We start from the raw sequence: 27,186 nt of genomic DNA, 5'->3' as shown, positions 1-27,186 counted from the left end.
ACCCTCCTCAGCCACTGCTGACACACCTTCTCAACCCCTTAGAATAAACTCTTGAAATCTGAAATCTGAATCACACGCCATTAGGGCATGACCCACCACCACTGAGGGCAAAAAGCCAAGAAGATATTCTATAATCCCATTCAAACAGGGCACTACCATCGACCTTATGAGAGAGAGAGAAAAAAAAAAATCCCCTTTGGCAACTCCAGCTCCAATTACATAAATTGTCCACTAAACGCCACCAGTCGCCTGGTCCCCAGTCTGCCCCAGTTATGCTGCTGACTGGAGGGATGTGTGACTGGCGGGCCTTAACACCACCAGTTACTAGGGTCACCATTCCTCCTTAGTTACTCTGCAGACTGAATGACCGCAAGTGTGTGTGTGTGTGTGTGTGTGTGTGTGTGTGTGTGTGTGTGTGTGTGTGTGTGTGTGTGTGTGGTAGGGACAGGCCAATCAGGGTACGTCTCTGATCGATGCTTGATTACATACAGGGCAAAGGCCCTGGCAAATATGGGGGAAGGGGCTCGCAGGCTGTGGTACTACGTGGTGACAGTGAGGCACGGAGGAACCCCCCCCCGACCCAGAGGGAGGGGACATACGAGGAGTGGAGGGGGGAGGACATGGGATGAAGCGTCGTGGACATGAACTTGAGATCTGGCGTGACATGGCTGCGACAGACGGCCCTTCAACCTGACACTGTAGGATTACAGTCGCTCGAGAAACTACATATGCACGGCGAGTAAATAAATCCCGACCCCGCCCCCCCCTCAATGTTACGTAAGTGTACAGAGCGCTACTTCTTGCGTGCGTCACCCGCGAGAAGGCTCAGTAACGAAGGGTCACGTGTCTTCACGCGGGGGACGCAAGCATCGCTGTCCTCCTCTCTTGACTCACTTCTTTGAGACCCCAGGTAGAGAGAGAGAGAGAGAGAGAGAGAGAGAGAGAGAGAGAGAGAGAGAGAGAGAGAGAGAGAGAGAGAGAGAGAGAGAGAGAGAGAGAGAGAGAGGGATCATATTTTCATGAAGGGTCCCCCACGAATAAATACCCGTTCAGACACTTTACAAGATAGATTATAACGCCTGCTTCTGCTGGCGTTGTAAATCGTGGTGCGGGTGTCAGGGGGGCCTGACACTGCTGACGATGGAGTGCCAGAGGGCCAAGGCTCCTCCTGCAGACCGTGACGGTGGTGGGGTGGATGGAGGGAGGGGAGAGAGAGAGAGAGAGAGAGAGAGAGAGAGAGAGAGAGAGAGAGAGAGAGAGAGAGAGAGAGAGAGAGAGAGAGAGAGAGAGTGTGTGTGTGTGTGTGTGTGTATCATCAATCACGAGGTGCTAATACAACCTGAAGACAATGTCATAAAGGCGCTAATATGCCGCCAGAATGGCACACTCTCCCTGGCTCTGTTATCACTACGGGTTTTTTTTTCAACCTCCTTCTCTGTGGCACAGAGGGACACCCCTGCTGCTGGTTCTTCTAACGTCAGTGTCTGTGGCACAGAGGGGCACCCCTGCTGCTGGCTCTTCTAACGTCAGTGTCTGTGGCACAGAGGGGCACCCCTACAGCTGATTCTAACTACAGTGTCTATGGCACAGTGAGGCACCCCCGCTTCTTCTTCTTCTTCTAACGACAGCGTCTGTGGCTCTGACGTTTGAAATGAGCGTTGTAAACCCCAAGATTATGAGGGAACGACCCTTAAACTCGGAGATACGACCCTTGAGCGTGACATGAACGACCCATCAGCACGACGGCTCTACCCCATGAGCTACACGGTACGACCCTTGGGTATGAGGGCCTGGCATTTAACCTGGCCCGTTGTACCGTCATACTCAAGGGTCGTAACGTTTCACTCAAGGGTCGTACTGTTATGTTCCAAGGACGTACCGACGTCATGCGCAAGGGTCGTACCGTCATTCTCATAGAGCCAAACGAACAATAAATTCCTTAGCCATCAAACCAACCTCTGTTTTCGACGAAGAAAACAATAACATGAACCCAACAACGTGAGATCCATTATCATCCATTCACAAATAAGGAATAATCATTCGACTCACACATTAGGATGAGTCACTGCATGGACTCAAATCATGGAAAGCCATTCGAGTCACTCAGAGAGTCATACAGAAAAGAAAATAAAAAATCTTATTCATAAACTTCTTGCAAAATCATAATACAAATCTTCCAGTTCTCGAACCACGACCAATTTACACCAATACTATCAAAATCAACGGGTTTAAATCGCTCCAGTACCAGCCTAGTTCAAGTAAATGATTTACACACCTCGTCTCTACCATCTTACTAATCCCCTCTTCTAATATGACGGAACAATTCCACAAAAAGAGAAAAAAAAAATCAGGAAAAATCATTGCGGAAAATAATTTGAGCTCCAGTTTGTGTGTGCGCCTGGATCACCCAATGTTCACTTGTCCTGTGTGTGTGTGTGGGCGGGTCGTCGCTGACCCACACACACACCACAGACTGTAATCTGGAGTCATCATATGTCGGAGAGAGTCTCTCAGAGTCACTACGTAGACTCACCTGGTAGGAAGAGTTCATAGATGGTCTATAGAACTGTTGCATTACGCTAAGAGCACAACGGGACGCCTTCCTCACAAGTACTGCGAGGATAAGCCACAATGTTGGTGTCGGATATAAGTAATAAATCAAAGAACTGTTATCCTAAGTTCCTGTATACAGCTAATATATCACCTACTGTATTTCCTGAATATATCACCTACTGTATTTCCTGACGAAGATGGCGAGTCCCTCCTTCTACCCTCCACAAGCCTGGCCCGCGACCAAGCTTATACAATACCCTAATACTCCCCAACATACAGTACTACATCAATAAATAGAATACATATAAAAACACAATACTATCACCCGCCACGTTCACAACAGCTGAAGTATGGGAGGTGGACGCTTAGGAAGGAGAATGGGAATCTTGAGGCTAATTGTTATTCCAGAGCTGAACCCACCTGTCCCTCTTTTTTTCGGTAGGGCCAGTCATGGAGAGAGACGACCACAAGGATCCCCCGATACCCCCACCTCCCCCACCACCCCAGCGACAACTTTACCAATAGAAGGTTGACCTGTAACTGAACGTAGCGGCATCAACAACAATAATAACAACAACAACAACAACAAAAACAACCATGAAAAAGTTTCGATTTGTCTTGGAGAAAGACGACTGATGTGGCCGTGGCTAAACATGAACGTCTCTCTCTCTCTCTCTCTCTCTCTCTCTCTCTCTCTCTCTCTCTCTCTCTCTCTCTCTCTCTCTCTCAGGAAGACATCACGCTCAGAGCAAGGTAAAAGCAGCACATATAGATACTCCACAAAATAACCCATAGGAAAGAAAACGAAGGAACTAAAATGAATCTAGAGAACAAGAAAACAGTAAACAGAGAGACCCGGTACTAGAAAACCAGAAAACGACAGTACTAGGTGACCAGGAACTTGGAGACCACAAGGTGGATCAGGGATACAAGGCACACAGACGCTGGGATAACTCATCCAGTCCAGGAACGCTTGATGAACATGTAAGGAACGCTTGATGAACATGTAAGGAACGCTTGATGAACATGTAGTGTTCCCTCACGTTATACACGGTAGCTAGAGAGGCAGGAGAGAAGCCACGGGTCTGCTCCCTCCACGGTGCCGCCACCAGGAGCTGATGGTCTCCTCCGCCTGTTTATAATGAGAAACATCACAGTGAAGCAAGGTCTGCCTGACTGTCCTGGTGGCACGAAACCCTCCACAACACACAGGTAAACCTGAGCAACCAATGATGATGATGAGGACGATTTGGATGGCGCAGGCGGCAGCTAGAGGAGCCCTATTTGGTGTTGGGGATGGTCTAAAAATGGAAGGTTTTAATTACCGGGTAATGGAACGGCAAAAATCCGGCTCCGCGTGAGGAAAGACAGATGCTGAGGCACAGATTTCTCAGAATGTGGCTGAGAAAGATCGCCTGTACCAACTCTCACTAAAGTCACAGTATTAGAGAGTCTGATACTCCTTCAATATGGACTGAAGTCCCATATGTAGCAGCCTGGGAATGAGAAAACACCCGCTCTGGTACCTTACCTGGGGGAGAAACTAGATATTCGATTCTGAATCGTGGATACTAAGGAAACAATAGAGGAAACAGAAATAAATCTACATGCCAAGGCAGACACAACATTCTGCCCCCCCAACTGCGTTGTAGCACCGCTCCCCCGGCTCGAAGCTGCGTCCTCCACTATTATCAATTAACTGGAAGGGTGACACGGCTCCCCATCCATCTACTGGGGTAAAGGGAATTCCCTAGCCCTGCGGAGTGCCCAGCGAGCCCTCTGCCTCCCAGACACTTGAGATAAGCAAAGGTCGTGGCTGTATATGTTAACTAGAGTCATGTTGTGTCCTCATTAAGATCCCGAGACATACTACCTCAAGTCTTTAGACAGGAGTATGAAAACTCTCACTCGGGCCTTTGAAATCTGGAAGCCACAGCGGAACAGGTCCCCTTACGTTACTTGGTTCCCAATGGCATCCAGACTTCCAATACCGACATAAAAGTCTCTAAAAGACCAATTTGATCATCTTCATGGAACGAAATAACGTATCGTATTTCAGGGCGAGAACCGTCTACTTTCCAAAGGCGTTAGAGAAGTGCAAAGGTATCCTGGAGTACATCCGGAGCCTCGTAGTGTTTACCTGAATTCCTACAACGACCTTGTATGTACCAGAAAGATTCCGAAGTCCTAAGACATCCATTCAGAATCCAATTACTTCAACGCCTAACCGTCCTTTTAAGGACTCGCCAGGACTTCAATATCCTTAACATACCTAAGAGACCTCACAGGGTTCTGGTTATCAATAGCGGTAGCATTCGAGTCCAGCCAATCTAGCGAGTGGTCTCTGTGATCAACCGTTCCAGGAAGTTATGCGAACATCCATTTCTGGAAGACACTTAATCGTCCGAGCCAGACTCTTACGATCTCATATTTCAAGGCTCTTATAGTCGTCCATTAAGGGAAGGGTCTTCCTGGAGTCTCGCACTCTTCCAATCTAGGGACTCTTACGGAAATGCATTCACGAGATTAATCTTATTTCCAAACGGCCGTACGTTATCCCGATTTTCCCAAAAAATCTACGGTTTATATCATGGTAGAAACTTCGCCTAACACCTCCCAGAAAAGCCTCTGGTCCCTCAGTTCTTGGGAATCTTACATTCATTCCCAAATGTACCTTAAGTGTCTCTCTCTACTTCAGTCAATCCCGTCACTCTTCGCAGCAGAATTTCCAAGAGATTTCTGTACGCGACCCTTCTCAAATGATCTATTCCAGATGTTATCAAAAATCGCTCGCTCCAGATATTCTTACGTTCTTCCATTCCCCGGAGACTCACAAATGCCCATTCATGGAATTCTTGCAGAACCTTCCTCCAGAGATTCCAGCAATCACACAGACTCTTCCTGAAAAGTTTCCACAATTATGCATTCCAGGGCATCAAATATTCATATCTCTGAGGAATCCAGATAACCATCAATTCCAGTTTACCCTTCCAAGAAATCTGTGGATGGTTGGCTTACTCTTATGGCCTGAGGGAAAGATCCTCAGCTGTTTCCAGTAATGGAATTTGTAGAAAATCGAGGTATTCTGAATATATTCATATTCCCCCAGTAAACCCCCGATGGCCAGGATGGAATATGCTCTCTCAGGTGGAGAGATCCAGCCTCCTTTTGCCTGTTCTTCAGTAAACGAATGAGATAATCGTAACAATAGTTAGTTCCTCAGGTCCTAGTGTACTATAACCCACCGTCTAAAAACACTACCATTGGTAAAACCTGTTATCATATGATACAAAAATAGAAAGCGTTTTTCTTCAAGAAAATAGAAAGCGTTTTTCTTTAAGGCAACTTTGTGAAAATCTTCTGAACCAAATTGATGCTTGGGACGGCTCCAGATAGCATATAAGTACTGATGTACTTTTGTTTCATTTCAACCATAACGCAATTTGAACAGAAAGCTTGGCACTCTTGTGTCTCTAGGCAAGAAGATAAGGAAGGGAGAGGTCTGTAGTGTCCTCATGATAATACTGTGATGAAAGGTAGAGTCTCTCTCTCTCTCTCTCTCTCTCTCTCTCTCTCTCTCTCTCTCTCTCTCTCTCTCTCTCTCTCTCTCTCTCTCAAAACTGCTCCCACAAATATCAGAAATGACAGGCAGCCCAAATCCACGGCCATCAAGAATTCTGGAGCTTTGACTCGAGGTGACCTACCGGCGGTGGGGGCTGGCTGAGGGCTAGGACCAGGAGGTGGGGGAGAGGGGCGGGGGCTACTAAAGAACTAGAGGGGCTAAGGAGAGGGACTAGGGTTGGGGGGGCTGCTAGGGCTAGGTAGCTGCCTGCCTCTCTCTCTCTCTCTCTCTCTCTCTCTCTCTCTCTCTCTCTCTCTCTCTCTCTCTCTGGTTCGAGGAGGGAGGAGAGTAGCGAGCACCTGGTGACATTCACCAACATGAGGTAGACACACTGAAGCATTCATACCCTGCCTCATAATTCAAGTGTGACCTGTAACAGTGTGAGGGAATCCGCTGTCACGACTCACCTGCCTCCACTCACTTATTCCCTCACTTCCTCACTTACTATCTCGCTCACTTCCTCACTTACTCATTCACTTAACTCACTTAATTCATCACTTGCTTACTTCCTCACTTAGTGCGCCATTCACTTATTCACTCACGTTACACATTCACTCACTCACTCACTCACTCAGTTCTATCCAGACAACCATCCAGTCAATCAGACAACCATGTCCTCACCCAAGCAACCAGCCAGAAGTCAACCAATCAATCAGTCAACCAAAAAAGGTGGTAGAGTCAGGACCTGAACCAGTCACTCAACCCCAAGACAAAAGACAACCAAACTGCCACCAAAACAACCAACCAATCAACCATCCAAGTCAGTCAATCAATCAGTCAATCAACCAAAAAGCTGCTCGAATCGGTGGCTTAACCAGACAGTCACTCAATCAGTCAACCCAAAAAAAGAACCACGCCAATCTTCATCGAGTCTACCCACCAGTCAGCCAGCCAGTCCATCAGTCAACCATCCATCCAGTCAACCCAAGAGCCTGTCACTGTGGTGAGCGGTCAACACACAATAATTGATGGTGGCGGAACACTGACTATGCTGCATAATTCACGGGCCGACACGCGCTCCGTGACGCCGCCGTTGGCAACACTGACTCATTACCCACCAAATTACCGCTTTTTCTTTCAATTAAGGTGGCGTGGGTTGTGGTGGACCAGGGTGGCGTGGGTTGTGGTGGACGAGGGTGGCGTGGGTTGTAGTGGAAGTGGGTGGCGTGGGTTGTGGTGGACGAGGGTGGCGTAGGTTGTGGTGGACAAGGGTGACGTGGGTTGTGGTGGACCGGGGTGACGTGTGTTGTGGCGGAGGAGGGTGGAGTGGGTTGTGGTGGACGACAGTGGCGTGGGCTGTTGTGGACCAGGGTGGCATGGGTTGTGGTGGACCAGGATGTCGTGTGATGTGGCGGAGGAGGGTGGAGATGGTTGTGATGGACCAGGGTGGCGTGCGTTGTGGTGGAGGAGGGTGGAGTGGGATGTGGTGGACCAGGGTGGCGTGGGCTGTTGTGGACCAGAGTGGCGTGGGTTGTGGTGGACCAGGATGGCGTGTGCTGTGGTGGAGGAGGGTGGCGTGTACGTTATCGGCGCGCCCGCCGGAACGCCTCGTAGAGTACAGTCCGCGGGTCATTAGCAGCACCGCCAGCACACTGGAATTATATTCATCAGGTCGGGAATTTTTTCCCGTAAGATTTGCCCAGTGGACACAGTCCTGACGTGTGTGTGTGTGTGTGTGTGTGTGTGTGTGTGTGTGCAGAGACACCAGTATAAACAAAGTGAAAATGGCATAGGGTAAGTAGACGAAAACTTTGGAAAAATGTTGTATTTAGGTGAGCATAGCTTTCATGTCGGGTCTGGTCTCACAGGAAAGGGTAATGAGCGATATAATGAGGAAGTTAAACCGCTGGTGACACAGAAGAGCGGAATGTTTGGAGTGAAGGATTCTGAGTGACTGGGAATAGTATAAGAAAAAGCGGAAGGAGGTCAAGAGCCGGAATTATGAGACAATGAAAGGGGCAAGAGGAGGGTGGGAGATGGAGAGGACAAATGAAGAGGGATTGATCAAGAGGATACCTATGTGTCGGAGGCAAAGGGGGAAAGAGGAGAGTGAGGGACAAAAGGAGGAAATAGGAGAATGCAATAAAGGGGCTTCCACATTGACGAGGGTAAGGGGCTGCGTACTATTGAGAGAAAGATCTGGAGCGATGTGGTATATGGGGGGGAAGTGACGTGCCGTCAGTGGCCTGAACCTTGGCATGTGAACCAGTCAAGGTAAATTATGAAGTAGTCTGGAGGGCTTGGCTGAGGATGGTAGACTCTGGTTTCGGTGCACACACACACACACAAACACACACACACACACACACACACACACACACACACACACACACACACACACACACACACACACACAAACGAGCACCTCTGAAAAAATCATAAACCGGTTCTTAATTGAAGCACCATAAAAAAGATTTAAGACATCCAGGTGTCATCTTTGAATAAGATGGAAGAAATGACACGTTGTAACTTACCATACATCTCTATATAAGTGCATGAAGACTCCTCCCTAAACCTATCTCATGATGACAATTACCTTGGCCCTCTCCCAGCCACTCCCTCTCACAGGCTTAACCTCTCCTCCATCCCACACAGCTTCCCTCACCATATAACCCTATCTCCTTCCCTTTTTTTCCCCCCGCACCTCTGACCTACTGTATCTTTTATCTTCTTTCCCATGAAACTGAAGACTCACAACAATACAAACATCAAAACTCCTCCCGAAACAAGGGACAAAAACCTACCCACTAAGGGTCGACGAGGAATACGTAGGGACGGGGTGGCAATCCAATATATATATATCTCTCTCCACAATGCCCTGGCGTTCGTGATGAGGCAGAGACACGTGTGTGACATTTCCTTAGCGCCTCGCCGAGAATCCATCACGCTACGACATATGTAATGAGTCCCTCGGGAGTGAGGGAGAAGGCGAGGCACGGGGGTTTCAGGGTGTGGAAAACAACCCCTCCCTCCCTCCCTCACTCCGCCTCCAGCAAGCATGTGGGGAGGACGATCATCCTGCCCAACCCCAGCATCAGTTTCTTAAAGGTCGGTCGGCTAAACTTGGCGACCACCGAGCCTCAGGTCACACGACACATGTACAACTGGGGAAGGATGCCATACTGTCTTATGACCAGGTGTTTTAATATTCCCTTTCCCTCTGTGAGTAAATCTAACATTATCAACCTAATGACTACGACGACCTAATCGTCTTAAGTACCACGACTACAGGCCTTATATTCCAGTGTTAAGTGTTCGTAATCATGGGGTCATTTCATTATACTCAAAGGGTTAATCTGTCGTCCTCAAGCGATCAAGTCATCCTGCGCAATATATCATTCTTTACCCCCCGTGACACTCTCGCTCTGTTTCACTTGCTAATCGTTTTATATGACTATAATTAGTCGCATAATTGTAGTCCTTATCAGCGCTTAGGCAGGTGCGTGTATCTAATGGCTGAGTCTTATCACCCGTGTGGCCAGGTCACCGAGGTCACAGCCGTCATTACCTGACCCGTGGCTTCTGTACTTACGATAAGGCGAAACACTGCCTGAGCCCCTTCAGCGCGACGATACGTTTCCCCTCAACACGACGGTACGCTTCCCCTCAACACGACGGTACGGACTTTAAACACGACGGTACGGACCTTGTGTACAATGGTACGACTCTGAACACACGTTACGACCCCTGGATATGACGGTACAACCCTAAGGCCAGACGGCCTGACTTTTGACCTTACTCCTCAAGAGCCAGAATTACACCCACCACCAGGTGGCCACCACCCGGCCAACACGGTAATGCCACCAGGAGCCACCTGGCGGCAGGACGCTCTCCACCAAAGACCCACCTGCAGGAGGACACTGGGAAAAACACATACTTAACATTTCGCCTCATGAAACATACAGGCGGACCAGACCAGGAATATAAGAGCCACATGCAGGACCCCGCTCGGTTAAGGTTACTGGCGTCCCGCAGGATGGAGCGCCGGCACCATACATTATTCGCCCCCGGGCAACCCAACCACCAGAGCGCACCAGCATATCCCACAGTCCTGGTTCTGTCTCGGAATTTGTGTGACTGATACATCTGTATCGCTAGATGCGCAGGTATATCACCTCAAACGGCGTATGATGGGCCAGGAAAGATCACTCGACGTGCTGGGGCATGAAATGCTACCCTCTTGCGCAGGGACTTGGCCTCTGACCTGACCCTTGAAGACCAGGTAAAAGGAGAAGCACGAAACATCATACAGCACTACCCAAGGGTAGCGCCCGTCATGCTCGAAGGTCGCACCGTCAAGCTCAAGGGTCGTACTCAGGCTAAGGTTAATAACGTTAGAAATTGCTGATACTGGTTCCAATTACCAGACAGTGTTATCTTTAAGGCTAGAGCAAGTGTACATAGAGAGTCACGCCAACCAACACAGACGGTATAAATCACTCGAAAATTACTCGGGAATATGAATAGAAATCTGGAAATGATTTCGCCATGTAATATGTCAGAGTGAAGTCATGTATGCATCCACTACTCGGCCAAAATGTCTGCCTTGATGTTGGGGAATTTCTGAACTCGGAGATGATCACACACCAGCTTTAGTCTGATTGAACAGATCTCCGCCAATCAGGGTATAGCATTTCATGAAAGGCATCCCAGCCAATCACCGAACGTTTCAATCCTCCGCCACTAAATGAATGCCTCCGATGTCACAGATCCTCCTCATTTAGTCAGAGCCCCTGAAGTCATCCGCCTTAACCAACTAGCGAAAGCCTCTCACGTCATAGTTCCATCCCAACCAGTGAGAGTCCTTAACGTCATCGGTCCCATTCAATCAGCGAGAACCTCTGACGTCATAGCTCCTCTATACCCAATAGAAGCCCCTAACGTCATCCTTCCCCACCAATCAGCAAAAGCCTCTGACGTCGGGGGTCCCCCAGTACCAAGAGAGAACCATAACACACGAGATGAACCAACTGCAGCAGCAACAGCAGCCGGCGAGCGGTGGGGTCAAGCCACCACAAATGACCCCCTAGGTTCCCAACTTATCTAGAGGTCAAACCACTACAAATGACCCCCTAGGTTCCCAACTTATCTAGAGGTCAAACAGAGGTCAAACCTTTTGGGAAATTATGATATACCTATTCGGCTTCCTAGATGGGGCACGACGTACGTACTGGGCTTACTAGTTAAGGCATGACGTATGAGTCTACTAGACCCCCTGGTTGGGGCGTGACACTTCAATCCTTCACCCGCAAACCACTCCTCCTCCTCCTCCTCCTCCTCCTTCTCCTCCTCCTCCTTCTCCTCCTCCCTTTCCTCCTCCTTCTTCTCCTTCTCCTCCTCCTCCTGGTTATTTCTTCATCACCCTCAACCAACTCTATACATGTCCTCAGAGGCGATGTTTCAATGCTGCTGGTTCGCGAGGCGGCGTTCAGGTCTGCAGCGAACTTCCTCTTTCAGCGACGACTCCTGCTGACTACGTGACGACACAACGACTGACTGACTGACGACGACAACAGTCATGAACGAGTCTTTCTTCAGACATCATTAGCTGTGGATACAGTAGGCGATGACCTGTATCATACATCTTACAGTAGCGTCTGAGGGACTTCACTTGCAGAAGTCAAGCGACCCCGCTGATGATATCCAGTCACGCTATTTGGCGCCCCCTAAACTCCCGTGATAACGTAGCTCAAGTTCTGAAACCACCCACTCCGATAGCGGAGGCCCACCTAGGAAAAAAAAAAAGGGAGAAAAGAAATCATCGAGGATATGAACCAGAGTCAGCCCGGAGCCCTCACAAGCACCCTCGCCGATATGACCGAGTCCCCAGCCATTGATTACAGATCCTTCATACTTGATGTAATTTTTACGATCCTCGGCCTTGTCATTAGCCAGGCCATAATAGAATCTATGCTTTTTTCAGCCGGTGATTAATGGCGGTGCAGAGTGGCAATTGAATCTTTACGACATGCCATTGACTCGAGTTTATCTTGCGTGTTTTTTTTTGTGTGTGCTCGACACAGACCCTAGCATATATCGCCAGGAGGTAGTGTCTTTCCGTGCGTGATTTACCAAGTTGTTGCTACTCCTGTGACTGCTGAGGTTAGGTCCTGTGCATGACCCTCCGGGAACACACTTGTGTATGGTATATGTTCTATGTCCATGGACACACTAAAGGCTTCCCCCTTGTTGCTGTTCCTCGAGTCCAGTACAAGGAAGCTTTAGGTAAACAAGAGATGATATCATCATCTGTTGTTTACTTGCTTTTATCGTAAAAGCAAGGTGTTTGCCTCGTTGTTTTGTTTACCTGATCGACTACAAGTGTGTCTTCCACTTTTAGAAATATTCTCAAGATCTTTACCACATGATCTGTTGTCGTGCCGTTGCGTTCACTCATTACGTGTTCTCCTGTTCATTCATCATCGGTTGTTTTGACCCATCGTTTCATGACGTACCGATGCTATAACTCTCCAGCTGTTGTTCATGATTTGTATGAGTCAATAACTGTTATAGTGGGAGAGGGGGGGGGCTCCTTGTAATATTTTCTCCATTTTTTTCTACTTCAACCGTTGTCTGCGATACTGCTTACAACCTCAGCCGTTGACCCCGTTGTGTACTTCGTCCATTTTCCTGTTCAAACTACCATCCTTTCACCTCATATGCTTGTCAACAACTTGTTTCCAGAAATTGCAAGCAATGGTTCAAGAAAGACTCCCAGAATAGGTTTTCCTTTAAGCCCTTGAGCAGATCCTTAACAACGTCGTTACGACCCGAACACAAGAACGGGAAAGGTTGTTCCTCTGAACACACACACACACACACACACACACACACACACACACACACACACCATAGATTAAAGAAGAGTTGGGGATGACTTGATCACAGTACCTTAAGTTTCTCAACCAGTTTTAAGGTGCCGGCAGTAACACACTTCTTCCAAAGATGCAGCGACACACCCACCACACACCATAACATGAATCTTAACAAGAAACATATGAAAAAGATGAGAAGAAATGTGCATTTATAGTATGAGCAGCGGATGAATGGGATAGACTGAATGACGAACCTGTGAATGCTGACAGCATACACTGGTCTATAAACTCGTCTGACAGTAGAGAGGGTTCAACAGATGGAACCCCGCGAGCGTGCAGCTCCCCCCCCCCCCCCCACACACACACACACACACACACACACACACACACACACACACACTAACCCTGTACAGTACAAACAGGTAATTATTACACGACGCTAACAGCATACCTTCCCTGCGTGAGAGGGAGAGATAAACTACAGCCAGTGACCTAACAATCAATGTGCGGACACCAGCACATGCAAACTCTCTCTCTCTCTCTCTCTCTCTCTCTCTCTCTCTCTCTCTCTCTCTCTCTCTCTCTCTCTCTCTCTCTCTCAGTGCACCTCTTTAAACCAGTTCCTCGGGACCAGTGCAGAGAGACAAGTATGTACACAGACAAGTAGTCTGTTGTATCAGTCTGTGCGACGAGAGAGAGAGAGAGAGAGAGAGAGAGAGAGAGAGAGAGAGAGAGAGAGAGAGAGAGAGAGAGAGAGAGAGAGAGTAAGAGGATTGGTATATTAGTAATCGGATGATGCGGCAGGAGCCATTACTCGCTAAAGAAGGCAAGATCCAGCCTGGGCTATAAGACTTTGTACCTTCCATACCCGTAATGACCACAGTAATGGCAATGCTGAGAGAGAGAGAGACTTTGGTCTAAATCATTATTATCACCATTATCATTATCATCAATATTATTATTATTATCATCATTATTACTATTATTATCATTATTATTATAATTATCATTATTATATTATTATTATTATTATTATTATTATTATTATCATTATCATTATTATTATTATTATCATTATTATTATTATTATCATTATTACTGGTGAATGCTCCAGCGGTCACTTCCAGCAATCTTGATCGCTGGAGTTCTTGTGAGCTGTGTGTAGCGGCAACACAGATCCCGTACCTCAGCTGTACGAGCACTCGCCATACCATCTCCACCGTGTATGCCTCAAGAGATCCAGCCAAGAAATGAGCCTCTACCACAGCTGAAGCCTCGGAAAACTTTACAAGAGTAAAAGAAAAAAAGAAAAACATAAACCCAGCACTGGTAACACCACTAGGGGAGGCACACGATCGCTCTTTAAATCAGAAGCCAACAGGAACTTCATCCTCGCCCTAACAATACGAACATATGACTCTCTCTCTCTCTCTCTCTCTCTCTCTCTCTCTCTCTCTCTCTCTCTTCCCCCACCTGACCGTGGAGAATTGTATGGTCGCACCCTCGGCCACACGACCCACACAGTTACCCCTACGTCCCTCTCAACTATCTCACGATGAATGTGATGTCAGAAAATAATCCACCCATTCAACTCGTGCCTCAGTTCCTAACCTATGGCCCACAAGACGCATCCATTACCTCATAAACTCCACGCAAAATAGATTGAAAAAAAAGGATGTATCTTTTTTCCTTTAAGAATTTCCCTCTTCAGCATCAATATCCTAAAATTCTGATTAATAAACATATATTTTTCAATGGTTGTCTTTCCCGCCCTAGCAGGGAAGTGCCAGGAACTGAGTCTTCAAGGAAAAAATTCCTCGCTTCACGCCATCTTCTGCCCCTACTTTTAAAAAGTGATGATACAGGAGGGGAGGAGGATTCCCAGCCAGCCCCGCGCTCCCGCCTCTCTTAGTCGCCTTCTTCGCTATACATGTATATACGTTGGCAGTAATTTTTTTTCCTTTTCCCCGCATTAACAGCAATAATACTACTCACAATGAACAATCTTTTCGTAAACAAAATATAATCTATAAAAACTAGTAACAATTATACATGGTCAACAAAATGAATCAGATTTTTAATCAAAGGCTATAACAGTAGCATACTTGGTGTGCAACCAAGCAGAAAAATAAAAAAAAAAACAAGATATAAAAATGCTTGGGGGAAAAAGTCATGTTCAACCGTTAAAAAAAAAATTCCCCAAAACTTTTAAACCAACAGAGAAATAACCTGACTCAGACCCAAACAAACCCTCGACCAAATAAAATATTTACAAAACCATAATAAAAACATAACTACAAGACAATAACAACAACAATAATAATAAGCTTGAGAATATACACATCACATAATTTGGTTATCCATTATCATCGAGTGAGCTTCGAAAATACGCCTCCGATTCTGCACCCCACTGGAAGCCAGAGGACAAAAGAATGAGCTGCCATCTGGCGGAGGCTCATTGTATATATATCTACGTGGGGAGACGAGGGGAAGGGGGAAGAAGGATAGAGGGGGAGGGGGTTGTTGGGGATAGGGGACGTAAGTGGGGGGGGAAGCATAATGGTGCTCAGTCTGTGGGCGGAGGTAAGCTGGGGATGTTACCATGGCAATGATCACAACCAACATAATGAGCAATTTGATCTGCTCTTCCGTCCGGCCGGTGAGGAGCAGCAACCCGCACCCACCACCACCACCACCTCCTCCTCCTCCTTGGGTAAAACGACGCTCCTCCTCCTCCTCCTCCTCCTCCTCCTCCTCCCCTCCGTCCGTCACTGTACTCCACCATGTACACAGCATGTACGGTGGGTTGTACTTCTGTAATGCTGGCGAAGGACTGCGAGGTGTGTGTATTGTGCCAGGATTAGGTTGTGAGGGTGCTTGAGGTGTACATTTTGTGTAATGCTGTAATTATGTTCGTGATGTACTCCTGTGTAATGCTGGGATTGTGTACAGGGAGGTAGTCAATGAGTACATATGTTCATTACAGTCGTAGCTCAATCATCACATGCTTAATGTAAGCACACCTCACCACAGAGGGAAGCCCCAATGACGAGGATCGCCCACAGAAGTCAGTCACAGACGTCTGGAGCCAAGAAGAGGAAAGGGTCATCATTCTCTCCAGTGCTCGTACCCCAAGTGACGTGCCCCAGAGGTTATTCCGGGGATAAACAGAGTGATAAATGAGAGCAAGATGCATTGCTAATCTATCAGCCATCAACCCCGGCTAACACCACCACTACCACCCCCCCAAACCTCACTACCACCAGCTCTTCTACCACACCAACCCCGAATCCTTGACCCCACCACCATCATCGTCACCAATCCACCCAATAAGCACAACCAGTTCCCCTAAAACCACCACCACCGCCACCACCACCAGCGCTGCCCCCTCTCACAACCCGCACCCGAACCTCTACTACCAGGCTGGGTCGACAGGGGAAAGAGCCGTCTGACGAAGGAACAAGCTTCACGTGCTGATCATCGTGGCTGACGGTGAGACCAAACCCCGTCCACGGGCCTCCGCGTCCGTCCGCTACTGTCTCCATCCTGTTCTCCACCACCTATGGCACAGGCCAGTGTTACAGAGGCACCTCACACGTTGCAAATGAAAGATAACAAAATCTAATTCGCCTGTTATTTTTTCATATTTCCACACGTCAGGTCTAGCCCAACAAAAGTGAGGTTCAGGTGGGCTTCAAGCAGAGCTGTAAGGATGAAGATTATCACCTGGTGCCTACCTACCCACGTACGCACGCACGCGCCCCGCTAGTTTGTGCAAGCTATGGCAGGCAGATAGATAGAGGAATGGATAGACGATGTATGGACACAGATAAAGGGAAGCAGACAGAATGAGAAGTGGGTACACCCAATGATATGTAGAGAGGTAGGTAAACTGAATATGTAGACTAAGTGATACATGTTTCCATAGGTAGAACAGTATACGGAGACCTGATGATGGGCAGATATAGAGACTGATACATGGAGAACAAGTCTTGATTGGCCCTTCCGCGGATGTTGGCTCAGTTCTTAAATCAGTCAGTCCCTTCCTCACTGTCTCCAGCCGAGGTGGTCTTGGCTAAATACCTCCCCCAACTTCCTCAACTCACCAGACGGCCGCGTCTCCCCTCCTTTGCTTCCTCCTCCTCCTCCTCCTCCGAGCATTTTTCGCTTCAGGAGAGAAAAAAAAAGAATCTGCAAAAATACACGAGCACAGGTGTCTGGAGGGAGGGCCGGGAGCTCTCGTGATTCGCCCAGCTCCCATGACGGAAACGAGAATTGTGAAATCTTTGAGCACCGGTTCGAATCCATCGTATGAAACTCGTGCAGACTTTGAGCAGTGAGTCGAATCCGTCATATGTAACTCATGCAGACTTATCAAAATGCTTCGAATTCATCATATGAACCTCATGCAATCTTTCTGAAGCGGTTCGTATCCGTCGGGAGGTGATGAAACTTCTGCACTGCCTGAAGCGGCTCGAATCAGCCAAGAGCTACAACCCCTGCAATCTTTGTGAAGCGGTCCGTGTCCATCAAGGGATCAAAGTAAAGCAACCTTTGTGAAGTAGCTAAAATATCTTAAGATGAAACTCCCTCAGTGTGTATGAGGCGGTTCGAATCTCTCGCACAAGATGAGACTGCTTCGGTTTTTGTGCACCGGTTCGAATCTGTCAAGTATACGACGCCCGAAGTTCCCTTCTCTCTCTCTCTCTCTCCTCATGTTCTGAGCTTCCCTTCACTACGTCTCGTCACTTCCTCTCATCATCTCTCATTCTACAAAAACCGCGTTCGATTTATGTACTTTTTTTTTCCTCTCTTTCTTCCCGAAATAGCCTGGGTGAGCGGGAGGAACACAGAGACTTGCTGATAAACCCTCGTTGTACGCGGGAAGTTATCTATATCTTCTTCACCCAGAACAGGGAGTGCATGGTCCACGCATGACTTAAGTAGAGAAAGGATTTTCATGGGAAATATTCACGAATATTCTGGCGAGGGTCGGTGGGATTTTGATTACAACTATTCTGGCGAGGATTGGTGGGATTTGGTCATTAATATTCAAGGATATTCGGCCATAGGTCGATTGGATTTTTATGATGAATATTCAAAAATATTCTGGCAAGGGTCTCTGGGAATTTGACTGGAAATATTTGGGATTATTCTGGTTTGGGTCGATAGGATTTTCATTGTGAACAGTGAAGCATATTCTGGCAAATGTCGGTGGGTATCTGATCGTAAATATTCAAGAATATTCCAGCGAGGATCAGTGGAATTTTCACGGTTGTCCAAAAAATATTCTAACAAATATCGGTCGTATTTTCGGCATAAACATTAAGAACTTTCCGGCTTGGAGCTGTAGGATTTTGACCATAGACATTCAAGAGTATTCCGGCAATGGTGGCTGGGATTTTGAGACTAGATATTCAAGAATATTCTGGCTAGGGCTCGTAGAAATTTGATCGTGAATATCCGGGAATGATCCGATGTCTGTCGGAGCCAAGAGTCGTCTGAAGTTGACTTCCGCTAAACTTTATCCAAAAGAAAAGTGAATCAACATCGAGACTTATGTTTTGCATTCTGTACATGCAGGTTCCATCTCCAGCCTACAATACCACCGACTGAAACACTTTAACATGTTCATTTCCAGGGTCATGGAACTCGAAGTCAACTCGTTTTCTTGTTTACCCTTTAAAATAAACAAAAACAAAGTAGGAACCATCTGATAGTACCATCCACGTCAGAGTCTTTAACTTTGGACTGAAATCGGATCCCGTCGAAGGCCAGCAACAGTTCATTGGATCAACAAGAGATAACGCGGGTGTTGTTGTGAGACGCGCGTTGAAAATAGAATCCCGAAACAATCAATTACAATAATAATTACAATTACACATTACCATAATTTTGTATGATTAGAAGTCTTACGTTTAGTCTCCTTAAGGTCACTTATTAGAACGGGAGGGAGGGTATTCCCTCTGTTACTGCCAACGGTGGAGAAAAAGGGAGGAAAGTACCCGTTACTATCTCTGATGTGGAGGGAGGGAACTTCCCATGACTGCCCCTGATGTGGAGGGAGGGAGGGAACTACCCGTGATTGCCACTGATGTGGAGGTTGGGAGGGAGGGAACTACCCGTTACCACGAGACCCCGAGGATCGGTTGGGTATGACGCATCGTGAGAGGGAGAACTCTGGTATGGTATACCCGACAGCAAAGGTCTTTATAACCCATGAGGGTATATCGAAAAGGTATATCCGACAGTATGAGACATGAAACTTAGAACACGACAGATGGTGGTGATAAACACTGACATGGAAATTCGCCCGGAAAATCGGCATTTTATCACTAGAGAACCGAGAAGCCAGGACACCGAAGGATGCACATAAAGACCGAGTTGTGTCAAACACATGACCAGGCACTCAGGTATGGCGATGTGGCAGAGGAACCTCCTACTATAACCTCGGAGAACCCCCTGCGTCCTGAACAGACAACACAACCCAACTGCCTATAAGGAGGGTCCTATGTAGGACTCCCGAGGAGTCCCTTCGTCCCGACCCTACTACTACTACTACTACTACTACTACTACTACTACACACTCACACACACACACACACACACACACACACACCAAGTGTCTGCAGCAAGGACCTTCGCAAAAACAGGCACCACACAACTATGCAGAACACCATACACCAAGAATCATATACAAACCTTCAGTCACCGCACGGTGTACACTCCCAAGCCAATCAAGTGGTACTTGCTGCTTCAAGTTCCCGGTATTTCTGAGCTGATACGAACTACAGATGTGTCACAAGTTCACGTAACGCATTAGCAGATATAATGGTATACTTAAAGGGGTATCTGATAAATATTTGTTCGTGGCTACGAGTCTCAGCCAGGCATATGGTATGAATTTATAAGGTGTAGGTACTTATAAAACTGAAGTACAAATACACTTATAAATAATTGGTGTAGAAGGGGTTTCAAAGGCACTGGAGAAGCAGACAAAGGTTCCATGGCTGGAGTCAAAGGTTTGTATATGCGTAAGGTTACAAGTGTTTCAACGTATGATATACAGACTTCATCTAAATGTGTATTACAAGTGTTTCCTGAAAATAAGTCACACGTATCTACAGGTGTAACTAACAAGAGTAAGTTGCAGGTGTTCCTGACTTTAAGTTGCAGGTGTTCACACAGAAGTCCCTTGAGTACTTTATAAATCATTGATGATCTCAGGTTGGGCCACAGGTATGTTACAGGTGTCCCCAAGAACAAGTTACAGATGATCAAAGATAAGTTACTGGTATTCCCAAGTATACATTACAAACGTGTACATGTCTAAGTCACAAGTATTCCCCAGGTATAAATAATAAACTTCCACAGTTACGTTAGCAGGTCTTCCATCGGCTCCAGCTAGATGTGTTCACAAATATAAATCACGTGAGCTAATATGTGTATTTTACCGACCCCCACTCAGGTCACCCCTCAAAGCGGGCCAAATGGTCGAGACTGTAAATATGCAAACGTCAATCACGGTCCGCACAAACTCCGTCAAAGAATAAAACATCAGTCCTGCTGGAGTGAAAACATCTACTGGAAAGGACTGAAAACATCCACTAGGAACGACTGAAAACATCTACTGGAAAGGACTGAAAACATCCACTGGGAACGACTGATAACACCCACTGGAAAGGACTGAAAACATCCACTGAGAACGACTGAAAACATCTACTGGAAAGGACTGAAAAACATTCACTGGGAACGACTGATAACACCCACTGGAAAGGACTGAAAACATCCACTGGGAACGACTGAAAACATCCACTGGAAAGGACTAAAACCACCGACGGGAATGACTGAAAGCACCTACTGGGATCGACTGATCCAATCCATTGGGACGAGTTGAGAGTACCCACTTGGAACGAATGAAAGCACCCACTGGAATCGCCTGAAAGTACCCCATGGGAACGACGGGAAGTACCCACTGCAAAACAGGAGGATATGTCACAACCCACACATGGAACATCCCCGAAGGAATGCCTCCAAAAAATCTACCTTCCATTATTCCTTGTTAACGAAACAGACATGAAATTTTTTCTAAATGCTGCTTATTGATTACGAAGCCATGAATGCAGTAAGAGGGAAAAAATGCAACAATGTTGAGCCTCAAATTGTTCGTCGCCAATGTTACGAATATCATGGAACACCAGCAGGAGAAATGAGATGCAATAAAAGACATCGACCAGTGTGCTTGACGACTGATCCCAAACCGACCAGACTGTAGCTGACAGACTGACAGCACCACATCGACCGGCTGTGGTTGACAGACTGACAGCACCACATCGACCGGCTGTGGTTGACAGACTGACAGCACCACATCGACCGGCTGTGGTTGACAGACTGACAGCACCACATCCACCAGACTGTGATGGACAGACTGACAGAACCACATCGACCAAACTGACAGCACCACATCGACCAGACTGAAAGCACCACATCGACCAAACTGACAGCACCACATCGACCAGACTGAAAGCACCACATCGACCAGACTGACAGCACCACATCGACCAGACTGAAAGCACCACATCGACCAGACTGAAAGCACCACATCGACCAGACTGTAGCTGACTGACATCAAACCGGCCAGACCGTGCTTCCTAGACTGACAGCACCATACCAACCATACTCTTGCTGACACAACCACATCAACCTTCCTCCTGAACCACTCCTACCACCATAAGATAACCACACAGTACACCTACACCTTCCTACCACACATACACACACACCACAACTTTCCCACATGTCGCTGGGAAGCGAAACGTCGTGAAAATTGTCATACGAATGTCGTGGACACGACACGCCACAGCTTGACATGTCGTGTCATCACGCTACTGTCGTGTTTTTTCTTTCTTTCTCCTTTTTTTTTTTTTTTTACATACACGACGCTGGACATACAAAAAAAATGTTGCTAAGAATATTACATATGATCCGTAGTGTATACCACGCATGGTAGTCGGGAAGCAAAAGTCTTCTCTCTCTCTCTCTCTCTCTCTCTCTCTCTCTCTCTCTCTCTCTCTCTCTCTCTCTCTCTCTCTCTCTCTCTCTCTCTCTCTTCTTTCCCTACTTCAGGTTCACACAAGAGCGCATGAACGGGATTCGAACCAAAGACTCCTTGGCTGCGTCACCAGCCACCGAGGTGGCCCACTGCTCCGCCACGGCATCATAACATCCCGTTGTGGCCACAACCTCGCCTGGCCACTTCAATCGAGCGTCATTCATACATGCGGCAGCCAATAAATACATACAGCAAACACAAACCACATCATGAGACAAGTTCTTCTGCGTCTCTTACACTCTACCATTATTGTCATCTAAATTTTTTGTATACTCTTCTAATCTGTCTTCGAGGGAGTTGTCTAATTTCCTACGTAATGGCGTTCTAATTTAGCCAGCTGGTAATGCTATACCCCGGAGCGGTCGCCTGACCAGATGACAAGAAGGTTTATTGATAGAAACCATCTGATTGCCAGTCTGATATACGGACCCATCAGACCAGTGACCACGATAATCCTGGCCTGGACACACGCCACTCCATCCTACCAATAAAAGGTCGAACATGCCGCCTTTGTCCAGGCTTGGCGTCGCTCAGGGTCCGATGGCCTTTCTCTTAGTTTTTAAGAACTGCTTTTCTTTTAGTTTTTACAATGAATTTTTTTTTTTTTTACCTTTCATGACCAATTGCCTCATCAGCCTCTATAATGAAATCTCTATATGAAAATATATATATATATATATATATATATATATATATATATATATATATATATATATATATATATATATATATATATATATATATATATATATATCGGCTTTGGATTTATCGCATCATCAAACATTTAAATAATCACTTTCGTCTTCTCTCGTTAGTCTGGTTTGACTTCTGACCTGATAATTTCAACCCCAGGCCACGACTGTTCACTGCGGCGCCTCTTTATCGTCGGTATTAAGTATTGTTAAAAGGGAGGAGCCAGAAACGCAGGTCTTTATACACCCGACACGACCGAGATCTTGATGGCAAACGATTCGCCGAGCACCACAGACGGAGCCACGAGTCTTGTACCATCAATCTCAACAGGGGTAAGATTGTGCAGATATAATGAAGATATATTTCTGGCAGGATCAAACAGGACGGATTTGGGAGCTGGACGATTGCTTTCCTTCACAAGTGCTCGACCATTATGATACGATCACACGAGCCGGCTGAGGAGAGTGGAAATAAATAATGATGTTATTTGCCAAGGCCTTTGAGAAATTTAGACATGGAGGAATGGCATAGGAAATGCACACAAAGGGAATCACCGGCAAAATTACGACGCTGTGTCTATAATTTCGTAACACACAGCACCTCCTCGGGCGTCATCGCTAAGACATCCACCACCTTCATCGGTGAGAGTTGTGCTTCCTAAGGCCAGCTGCTTTCTCCCCTGCTGTTCCTCACACTCATACCCGACACTGAAAGCAACACCAATGAAAAAATACCAACGTGTTCTCGTGCCGATGCGACGGAACGGTTGAACCTGCGTATGATACGAGAGGTTGGCTTCTGAGACATCTCAAGATAAGATGATACGGGTAAGAAGAGCAAAGATGACCCTAACCAAAGTGATTCTCCTCTGATCGGAAATACTGTTGTGTTCCAGCATCATTGAGGCCCAAAGATCTTAACCAACCAAAAAAAAAAAAAAAAAAGGTCCACAGACAGTTTACCTCCAGCATCGATCCTGTAAAACATCTAATTACTGACAGGGACTAAAAGCTCAAAACCTGTATCCATAAGAGAGAAGACACGAGAGAAGCACGCTTAACACAGACACAGAAAACACTGGAGGACTTAGTTGCTCACCTGAGGAAAACAGATCATTTCCCGCTGGACCACCAGGCGGGGGCAGCATCAATACATGTAACCCACGGAGATACTGATACAGCGGGAACCATTACGAAAACACAGCATCAACGTGAGCACCACACGTCTGGCACGTACCCACATAAGACCAGGATGGATGTACGGGACATCAGGGAAAGACCTGAGGTGTTCTGCAGTCAACCATCTGGCGAGTTTCCTCACAACTGTACCTGTCCAACTCGGGGAGACCTGATAACAGGTACTGGCCAGCAGCAACAAACAGTCCGGTTGATCAAGAGGTTCCATTGTGAGAGATTAGTCGGTTACTGAAGTGCGGGGTTTAAGACAAGACTTGGTGCTGGACACCACCGTAACAATCATCAACACACACACACACACACACACACACACACACACACACACACAAAACCATCACCTAATACTGACAATACTCGACACTAAGTATCATATATCGAACCTTTTTAACAGTTTCATTAAATAAACAGATATTCTATCTTCGTTGTATTCCTCGTGTATTATTGAATTCGGAATTATGGTAATACGAGTTTACTAATTACAAGTAATCACGACAATATATATAAATGTAATAACGGAAGCCGAAGTATTATTGCTACTGGTGAAGTTCATTTAAATGAATCCAACATAACAGTACATTACGTCCTCAATTACGTGCTCACATCACAACACACACGAATGCATAACTAGAAACATCACGACGCAATTCTCCGTAACCATTCTCTCTCTCTCTCTCTCTCTCTCTCTCTCTCTCTCTCTCTCTCTATCTATCTATCTATTATCTATCTATCTATCTATCTATCTATCTATCTATATATATATATATATATATATATATATATATATATATATATATATAGCCATACGTATATGGTTTTGCGAGCGATTTTTCTTAATTTTCATTTCATTCACAATTGCAAATGATTCAAATACATTTTTTTCTCCCTCGAGTCTGACCATTATTTTTTTACGGGCACAGTTACCATGGACGGGAGTCACTGGTGTCACTGTTGGGGACGTCAGTCGCCCATTGCCTGTTACCTCGCCCCTGTTTAGATCCTGTTGCGCCGTCACCCAGCAATTCCTACGCTCAAATCTTTACCCGTTTACGCATCTTGAGATATCTTCTGTTGCCTAGATGATAACTACCAAAAACTGTTTAATAACCTAGTTCTCAATGAACAGTTCCGCCTTGCCAAGCAATAAATAGTATTTCCGCTTCTAGTTCTTTAACTACCGCTTCACGAACTACCTATTTCATCGTTACCTCTCTCTTTTGCACCTATTTCCATCTGACCTCATTAAGGGCTAATTTTAAGTTTCCTTTGTGAATGAGGAAAGGTAGAAAAAAATTACTCTGTGATTACAATGACAAATAAACTCTTAAATGAGGTGGTAAGGTAGTTTGTATTTCGTTAGCTAATGACCCTCGTTCCACAGGAGGTGACTGGCTGACAGGTGAGGCACTGTAGGACTGGACAAGTGCTAATTTTTGGAACCTTGTGAAGACTAGCACTGTCAGTGGTGCAGTGAAAACCTAAATTTGACACTGCTACTGGAGCAGAGAAAACCTTCAGCTGGCACTGTTGATGATTCGGTGATAACCTTCAGCTGGCACTGTTGATGGTGCAGTGAAAAACCTTCAGCTGGCACTGTCAGCGTTACAGTGATAATCCTCAGTTGGCACTGTCTGTATTCCCGTGGTAACCTACAGGTGGCAGTATTGACGGTGAAGCAATAACCCTCACTGGCACTGCTAGTGTTGCAGTGAAAGCCTACAGGTGGCAGTGCTGACGGTGGAGCGATAACCTTCAGCTGGCACTGCTGACGGCAGACAGATAACTATCAACTGGCACTCAGTAAAAGTGAACCGTCTCGCGATTCCACGACTTACAACCTCTAATGATGCTGAGCTGATTACCCCGTTCTTATACCAGCGATGACCCTGGTACTATGCCAGAGATGACCCTGGTAGCATCCGTCATGACCCTGGTAGTACGTCAGAGATGACCCAACTGGTCCTCCAGTGGTAACCCTGGTAGTCCTCTGCCACAATGACAACCCCTGGCAGTCCTCTGCCACAATGACAACTCCTGACAGTCCTCTACCACAGTGACAACCCCTGGCAGTCCTCTGCCACAATGACAACCCCTGGCAGTCCTCTGCCACAATGACAACCCCTGGCAGTCCTCTACCACAACCCCTGGCATTCCTCTACCCCAGTGATCACCCCGTGATATCGTGGTATACCCCAGCCGCAGCACTGGAGGTCAGTCAGTCAGTGTGGAGGTGGTAGTGGTTAAGAGACTACTCACATCCAGTTGCCGGCGTGGACCATCCCTAGCCGGAGGAGCAGCAGCAGGAGGAGCCACCAGTCCCAGGCGGCCAGGCAGGGCCGTGGACGCCCTCGCTGCCGCCCCATGTCCCACGGCCTCCCTGGCTGGGCTGCTTCACGTCTCGTGGTACTTGCTGGTGCCGCCCGAGGAACACTCACCGTCACCAAGGCACTGCCAGTGCCAGCCGCGTGTCTCCAGGTTCTTTTATTTTCGCGAGTGTACCTGGGTGAGACGGCCCGCCATGGAAGCGTACAAGGGTCACATTACGGAGCATTTCAGTGATTTCAATTGTCGATTCGGAAAGGTTTCCAGCATTTTACACTCGTCACCGAACGGCACAAACCACCACTAACGAGCTCTGGCGAACGAGGCTCGACACTCGACGGTAACGGGGTAGGCGGGACCACGTGACAATCCGATGTGCGAGAAATTTCAGCGAGGGTTCCGAGCGGTCCTGGGACGGAGGTCTCCCGTCCAACACCTTCTACACTCTGAGGTAGTCACGGAACTGAGGTGGCGGTCTGCTTTGTCATCTGGCTACGCTCCGCCCACCGCGCGCCCCGATTGGACCGCTAATTCCAACACCCCGCCCTGATTGGTCAGCCTGATCTCCCTAAGGAACCGATCTCTTATGTGTCTTTTCAAGATACATGTTTACCTCACATATTCACTACACGGGCAAGGGCAAGCATGCATCATGGCTGCTGATAACATTATTTTTGCTTTTCTTTTTCCAGAATGTGATTGATCTCCCATCTACCAAGTCTTATTCCGTCCTTATGGACGTACAAAGCACGAGTCTCCTGGAAATCACAGCATCATCCTCTTCCAGACATATCATCATCGCATCCCAGTCAACTGCAACTGGTCTGGACCATCCCCCTTCCTCTGTCCTTGCAGCCTTCTCCTCCCCCCTCATTC

The 27,186-nt window shown here is 47.0% G+C and overlaps 1 protein-coding gene across 1 annotated transcript in view; it reads right to left on the bottom strand.

The window, feature by feature from the left end:
• Window positions 1-26,759, bottom strand: part of LOC139746747 (protein Wnt-16-like) — a 187,208-nt gene extending 160,449 nt beyond the window's left edge. Inside the window, exon 1 of the mRNA XM_071658250.1 lies at window positions 26,245-26,759. Coding sequence (XP_071514351.1) covers window positions 26,245-26,351 — 107 coding nt within the window. The 5' untranslated portion in view covers window positions 26,352-26,759. The remainder of the gene's footprint in view (window positions 1-26,244) is intronic.
• Window positions 26,760-27,186: the final 427 nt, after the last annotated feature.

The sequence above is a fragment of the Panulirus ornatus genome, chromosome 66 (assembly GCF_036320965.1).
Source record: "Panulirus ornatus isolate Po-2019 chromosome 66, ASM3632096v1, whole genome shotgun sequence".
NCBI classification, from domain to species: Eukaryota; Metazoa; Arthropoda; class Malacostraca; order Decapoda; family Palinuridae; genus Panulirus; species Panulirus ornatus.
The sequence above is the reverse complement of the archived record's forward strand: the minus strand, read 5'-3'. Positions and strand labels throughout refer to the sequence as shown.